The sequence below is a fragment of the Delphinus delphis genome, chromosome 14, assembly GCF_949987515.2.
Source record: "Delphinus delphis chromosome 14, mDelDel1.2, whole genome shotgun sequence".
Taxonomy (NCBI): domain Eukaryota; kingdom Metazoa; phylum Chordata; class Mammalia; order Artiodactyla; family Delphinidae; genus Delphinus; species Delphinus delphis.
In genome coordinates, this window is record NC_082696.1 from 49,010,241 (window position 1) to 49,018,160 (window position 7,920).

General features: G+C 46.5%; 1 protein-coding gene across 1 annotated transcript; it reads right to left on the bottom strand.

Moving 5' to 3' along the window:
* Positions 1-5,355: 5,355 nt before the first annotated feature.
* GPR6 (G protein-coupled receptor 6) lies at positions 5,356-6,860 on the bottom strand. Its single transcript, XM_060030580.1, has one exon. It carries the CDS (start codon positions 6,855-6,857, stop codon positions 5,760-5,762), a length of 1,098 nt encoding a protein of 365 aa, XP_059886563.1. The 5' UTR covers positions 6,858-6,860; the 3' UTR covers positions 5,356-5,759.
* Positions 6,861-7,920: the final 1,060 nt, after the last annotated feature.

Genomic DNA, 7,920 nt, shown 5'->3' on the forward strand with positions numbered 1-7,920 from the left:
TATGAGAATTCTAATTGCTCTACATCCTTGCAGTACTTGGTGTGGTCTGACCTTTAATTTTGATTAAATGATTACACTATCCCAAATTCACAGCTTTGTCCCCAAAGTCATCACCTTAGGTTCTTGATACTTCTCGCAATAGTCTCTTAACCGGCACTCCTCCTTCAGGTAAATTGAGGGTGTCAGATGAGAACTCTGTGAACTTCCTCCCACCACCTATAAACTTAGCTGTATCAGTACCAATAATTCCTACCTTGTCTCCTGTCAGAGCAGGGGAACTGTGTCTCCACCTCCTCCTGTCTAAGTCCCTCTCTCCCCATCACATTATGTTCTGGACCCCATTCTCCTGTGAAGCCTCCCTCTGTGAGGCATCTTACTCTCTCTGCTGTCTTCTGACATTCCAATTACATGGTACTTCCTCCTCAGTCTAATAACGTATTCTATTCTTGCCCATCTTTAAAAAACAAAACAAAACAAAGACTATCTTGTGACCCAGTATTTCTCTCAAGCTACCACCCTATTTCTGTCCTTCCATTTAAAGTTAAATATATTGAAAAAAATTAGAAAATTTCCATTACCTCCTCAATCTACTGCAATCTAGCTTTTATCTCACTCTCCATTGAAGCTGCTCTCACTTAAGTCACTAGTGACCACCATGTTCCTAAACCTAGCACATTCCAAACCCTCTCTTACTTGACTCTGGGCATGCTTTACACACTTGATCACTTCCTTCTTAAAACTTTTTTCCTCTTGGTTTTCCAGAGGTCTCGCCTGGATGATCCTCCTTGGTCTCCTTTTCTCTTTTGCTTCCTTCACGGTACTCCCATATGTTATTGTGTCCAGACTGTAACTTTGGCCTTTTCTCATTCCCTCCCGTGGCTTCACTTCCACCTTAAGGTCAATGACTACTGAAATTATGTCTCCATTCCCGCCACCCTGCAAGCTCCAAAGCCACAGGCCCAGCTGCCTCCACTTGGATATTCCCACAGATCCTGACATTTAATATGTAGAAAACTTGATTCACCACCCTCTTTCTCAAATCTGCCTTTCCTGCTATGTTCCCATCTCAGTGTTATCCCCCCATTTGAACATCCTTGACTCCTCAATTTTTCCTTAATCCCCATAATCACTCACTTAGTCAAAGACACTCTCTTCTTTGATACCTCTTGAATCCATCCCCTTCTCCTACCCCTTAGTTGATGCTGACATCAGCTCTCACCTGGATTGCTGCAACTGGTCTCCAAAATAGTCTCTTGGCTTCCAGTCTTTTCCACCTGCAATCCATTCCCAGCACTGCTCTTTGTGATCTGGTTCCTGCCTACCTCTCCAGACTTATCTCCCGTTATTTCCTCTCTGGGTTCTAGTTCTTACACACTCCAGCTATACTGAATGGCCTGCATTGCTCTGAATGGGCCACACTTTTATGCTTCATGTTGTCCTCTTGGTCTGGTACACTCCCCTTCAGTGTCTTTTGCCTTGAAAACTTCTTTTGTTCTTCTTGACTCAGTTCAGTATTGCCTTCCTACTGGATTTCCATAGAATTTCTCTGACCTTCCTGTGGGATCCTTACACTCTGTATACACCTTTATTATTGTACTTTTCATTAGTACTGCTCTCAGAGCTGTGACTGTTACCTTATATATCTGCAAAAGAGATTTTGCAGATGTGATTAAATCAAGGATCTTGAGATGGGGAGGTTATCCTGAATTATCTGGGCAAGTCCTAAATGTAATCACAAATGTCCTTATAAGAGGGAGGCAGAAGGAGATTTGACTACAGAAGGAGGCAGTGTAACCACTTAAGCTAGATAATACACTGATGGCTTTGAAGATGGAGGAAGGGGCCACAGACCAAAGAATGCAACTTTAAAAGCTGAAAATTTTAAGGAAACAGATTCTCCCCCTAGAACCTCCAAAGAAAGTGCAGCCCTGCTTAAATTTGATTTCAGCCCAATGAAATATATTGCAGACTTCTGATCTTCATAACTGTAAGAGAATAAATATGTATTGTTTTAAGCTACCAAGTTTGTGGTCGTTTGTTACAGCAGCAATAGGAAACTAATACCTTGGGCCAAGTGAAGCCCTGCCCTGGGCCTCAGGCTGCAGAGGCCCCTGCTCTATTCCTATTCCAGCTGTGGGGGTAAAGAGCCTATGTCCTCACTTCTAGACTCAAGAAATTCTTCCTCAGCAGCCACATAGCACAGGGAGATCAGCTCGGTGCTTTGTGTCCACCTAGAGGGGTGGGATAGGGAGGATGGGAGGGAGACGCAAGAGGGAGGAGATATGGGGATATATGTTTATGTATAGCTGATTCACTTTGTTCTACAGCAGAAACTAACACACCATTTTAAAGCAATTATCCTCCAATAAATATGTTAAAAAAAAAAAAAAACGAAAAAAGAAATTCTTCCTGGAGGCCTATTTCTTGAGCCTAAATAACTCTTCCCCAAGTTTGTTCTTTTGAGACAGACTGTACTGCTAGTGGACCCATGCTTTGATCTGAAGGGTAGTCAAGAGAGCAACTGTTTGTAGGATGAGCCACTGTACAGACAATAGACTGAAGGGCACAAGAACTGAAGCCAGGAGACCAGAGAGAAGGCTACCACAGTAATTCAAGTAAGAGATGATGATAGTGGTGGAAATGTGAGAAGTGGCTAGATTCTGGGTATACTTTGAAAATAAAGGCAATAGGCATCCACGTTGGATGGGAGGTATGAGAGAAAGGGAAGTGTAAGTGTGATTCCAAGGTTTCTGGTCTGCACAACTAGAAAGATGTCATTGCCATTAATTTAGATGATAAAGAAGGGAGAAAGAGCACTTATTGAGGTAAAGATGAGTGGCTCTATTTTAAATGTATTAAATTTAGGATGCCTGTTAGATAGCAAAATGGGTAAGTGGTTGGATATTTGAGTGAATCTTGCTTTTCTCAAGGACTGTATGCTTCCAGCAACTAGCATAGGGTCTTAAAATAGAGATTATTAATAGTTGATGGGTCAAGTGAATATGTGACATTCCTTCCTAGAAATGTTTCAAGATATACTCACAGTTTTTTATCCTTACATCATCAAGTAGGTTACTATCCAGACCCTTGACATCACACAGCCTGGCCAACTGCGTAAGCCAGGGATATTAACAGCTTGATTCTTTAGTATCCTCTTGTTCTTGGCTCTCTCAAACGTTTTGATTAGGACTAGGGGAGATATGGAATATTAATACCAAGTGGACTGAAGTCAGATCCATAGACTGTCTTACTATCTTAGTGGTGAACTTTCTTAACTTGCTGATTGCAAGAAATTTTTCTCTGTAATTACAACATGTATAATAATTTGACTTCTTTGTTCCATCTCTGAAATCATGTTGGTTTCCCCACCACATGTTTGGAAAAGTTTACAGCCAGAGCTTTTGTTATTTCAATCCACTTGAAAGCATCCTGGATACTAATAGGGCCTGAAAGAGTGTCTGATGTTGCTGAATAGTCTATAAAGGTTGTTAGTTAGAAAATGTTAATTTGATGAATGAGCAATAACGCTGATCCTACTGGATCTAAATTTACAGCCACTATAAAACTATAAGTCTATAAAACTTAGTGTGTTTTATATTGTTAAAAAGGTCACAGCTCTGTTGCAAGATGTTGGAGACTAGATTGCTTGTGCATTTTCTGTTGTACCTTCTACAGTTAATCCTCCCCCCCTCCGCCCCCACTCTCCTGAAGTTCCTCTTGTCAAGTTCACCAATGACATTCACGTTACAAAATCTAGAGTCATTGTTTTTAATGCTCATTTTACTTATTTTCTCAGCAATGTTTGACCCAATTGACTCCTCCCTCCTGGAACACTTTTTCTCCTTTATTTTGGATTACCATGTTCTCTTGGTGTGATGGTTAGTTTTATGTGTCAACTTGACTGGACCACGGGGTGCCCAGACATTTGGTTAAACATTATTCTGGGTGTGTCTTATTTTGGGTGTGTCAGCCTACTCAGTAGGCTGAGTAAAGCAGATTGCCTTCTCTAATGTCGAGGAGACTCATCCAATCAATTGAAGACCAGAAACGAACAAAAGAGCTGAGTAACTCCTGCTGCCTGATTGGTCTGAGCTGGAACATTGGTATTTTTCTGCCTTTGGTTTCTAACTGAAACATCAGTTCTTCTTGGGTCCTGAACCTGTGGGCTCTCCTGGTTCTCAGGACTTCAGACTCAGATTGGAACTACACCAGCAGCATTCCTGGGTTTCCGACTTGCTGACTGTACACCTTGAGACTTCTCAGCCTCCACAGTTGCACGAGCCAATTCTTTATAATAAATCTCTTCATATATATTTGTTTATTTGCTTGTAGGCCATCTCCCCTACTAGAGGATAACACTATGAGCAGAGACCTTTCTTCTATTTAGTTCACATCTGTATTCCCAGCTCTGGGATTGTGTCTAGCAGATAGTAGGCATTCAATAAATATTTGTGGACTGTATGAAAAAATTTGCTTGTATATGTTTTCCTAAGGCCTAAGACCAGTAACTACCTGTGCTTGTGTGCATATGTCTTCACAGGTGCTCAGAATATGTCCATATATGTTATCTTATTTATACTCACATAACCTGTAAGAAAGGAAGGAGGGGAACAATTTAACAATTCTGAATGGGAATATTTAGTTCTTGAGGATATTAGTTTAATGTCCTGTACTTTGAAGATAAGAGTGCCTCAAAGTGGGCTACTGGGCTTATCTTAATTTACCTCATGAACACAGTATATCTTGGAATCCTGTCTTTGATGAATTTATTTGTTTTATAAGGCTGTGCATTTTGCTACAAGACCTGGCCAGTAACAGTATACTCAGTCAATATGAATTTTCAACATTTAAAATTCTTTCCAAACTGGAAAAAATACATCTAAGATTTGTGGTTTCAGGATTCACAAGTGCACATGTGGTAAGATAAAGGAATGGTTTCAGACATCCTCTGGAGCTTGTCTTCCAAACCCAGTAACCAAGGGAGTAGATTAATTTGCACTGATACACAAATAACCCTTTAGTGTCCTGTGAATACCGTTATGTGACTATATTACTCAGTTCCTGTACCTCCCCAATAATCTGGATTAGGTGTTTCAGTGACAGTTTATGAGCAATGTGCAAATGTGTGTGATTTTTTACATTAAGATTTTCACAGGATGGAGATAACACATAATAAACTTTTAAAGTAAATACACTAATAATTTGTCTCTTAAATAGTAATTCTATCATCAGTCACATGCCAAAAATTACATTTTTATAATGTGTTTATTTGTGTACAAAATATGTTGTAATTTACTGATGCATATGCAGCAAAATATTCTATCACATACAACAAAAATACACTTTTACCCCCCTTCCCCTGCCCTTGAAAATGGCAACACTGTTTTGGCAGTTCAGCAGCTAAAAATAAAGTGCTATAATTAAGCAGTATTGGAATGTCTTCATTTGATAAGTGTGATGTACAATTTGAGTATACAACCGCCTTTTTGTTAGTTTTTTCACAGAACAGGAAATTCCACATCCTGCACACCTCCAGAAGATACAAATATTTGTATATATATGTACACATGTATACACTGTATATGTAAAGTTCCAACAAGCCTCTTTGTCCTTGTGAGTTTGTTGTGCTTATGTTTATTATCTCTTTCCAAAGTCAGAGTCACAGTATGGGATCTCAGAGTCCATCGGCAGGCACTGGGAAGCTCACCAAAGGCTGGCTTGTTGGGGGCGTGGTGTTGGTTAGAGGATGGAGGGAGCCTTCAGACCTCACTGGGGGACCTGGAGCGGAAGGGCACTTTGGACTGGAAACAGCCACAAAACAAGAGCCACAGGGCGCGTTGGATCTCCTGGTTGCGGAAGGCATAGATGATAGGATTGATCATAGAGTTGTAGGTGGCGGGCAGCAGGGTGGCGTAGGTGTAGACAGCTGGGTCCTCATGGCTGCCTACCACGCAGTAGATGGCAAAAGGCAGCCAGCTGGCACCGAAAGTGCCCAGCACCACGGCCAGCGTACCCACACCCTTTCTGGTGGCGGCAAGGTGGGGCGGCGCCAGGCAGTGCTGCTGCAGCGCGATCTGGTGCGCGTGACGCCAGACCACCTTGCAGATGCGCACGTAAAGGTGCAGCATGATGCCGAAGACCGCAAAGAAGGTGGCGGAGAGCAGTGCCACGTGGCTGCGCGTCAGCGGGCGCACCACGCTGCAGGCGGCGCGCTCTGCCAGGCAGTTCCAGCCAAGCACCGGCAGCAGCCCAAGGCCTAAGGACACCGTCCAGGTGGCAGCGAGAAGGAGGTGCACGCCCAACAGGGTCCGTCGCGAGTAATAGGTGAGCGCGTTGTAGAGGGACAGGTAGCGGTCCACCGTAATGGCCAGCAGGCTGCTGACGGAGGCAGCGAAGGAGGCCACGAGGAAGCCTACAGTAAGCAGGCTCACAGTCTCCGAGGGCACCACGTACTGGAATACGAAGTGCAGAATGAGACCGCAGCCCGCCAGCAGGTCGGCGGTGGCCAGGCTGCCTACCAGCACGAACATGGGCGTGCGCAGCGCAGGTGTGGACGCGATGAGCGCCACCACCAGCGCATTTTCGCCTGCGATCACCGTCCCAGACACGCAGAGCAGTACGTCCCATGGATTCACTGAAGACAGCAGCAGCCCCGTCGGCCCCCCTGGCAGCTGCGAAGACAACTCCAGCGACGCATTAGCTGCGCCGCTGCCCCCCAGCGCAGCTGCGGCTGCGGCTGCCGGGGGCCCCCATTCACCGGTGTCCCGCGCTCCTGCTGCGGTGGCCGCTGCCGCCGCACCCTCGGCCGCCACTGCCACCACCTGGGAGTCGTTGAGCGAAGATGAGCTCGCGTTCATCACGGCGGGAAGCTACACCCTGCGTGGACAGGGAGAACAAGCGTCAGGTGTGCGGTTTACGCCGCCAGGGTACTTCGCCGGGCGCTGCTCCCCCGCTCATATTGCCCATCCCACCCCGGGACCCCAGAGCAGAGCGAGGAAGCAGTGGTTGAGAGCCAAAAATAAATACCTGTTGAGTAAGTGAGTGAGCGTGTGAGTGCAATGCACAAGGGATGCCCGCACTGATGTCTGAGTTTTTGCACAGATATACACACGAATAACACGCACTCGCATACACACAGATCACGTAAGTATGCCTGTATTTGCACACGCATCTTGCGCACCAAGCTAGTAGTGTCAGCCTCAGCGAGTGCCGCCCTGGCTGTGACCGGCTCGGTCAGGCGCTCTCCTCAACTGGGAGGCGGAGTAGCTGTCCACGGTGCTGAACGCGAAGTTTCTGCGACCGTGGAGCACAGCGGACCCCGGAGGCCAGAGACCCCCTGGGAAAGCGGTTTCGGGGGAGAGAAGCTAGGAGGTCTGTGTAGGTGGAGGGTGTGTGGCGTCATGCTTGGCTCCAGGAAGGAGCCATCCCCTGGCCATCCTTCACCCCTTCCCCTCTGCACGCCCTCAGAGTTCCTTTAGAGAGCCGGGCTGCTCACCTGGGGAGTCAGGGCTTCAGGAAATCGCTGATCATGAGCGCTGTGGCTGGGCGCCAGGATGCGCTGCCCGCGCGGACAGAGCCGACGCCTGAAGGAGGTGGCCGGGACGGCGCGCAGAGGAGTGCGGGGCGCTGGTAGCTGTGCCGGCGCCGCTGAGAGTTACAGAGACACAGTCAGTACAAGAAAAGGCCGGTTACGAGCAGCGCGCCCGCTGGAGATTGACAGGCAGGGCGTGGTGACGTCAGGCTCCTGTTTCCAGGGTGCGAGCTAGGCACTCGCTTTCCTCGCCCGCCCATCAGCAAGCTCCCTCACCATATACCCTCTCCAAAGGATGTCTCAGAGGGTTCGAGGAGGGAGGAGAAACCAGAGGGCCGCCGCCGGCCCGGAGCCTCCAGGAATGGGATGGAAGAAAGAGGCAAGGGAGA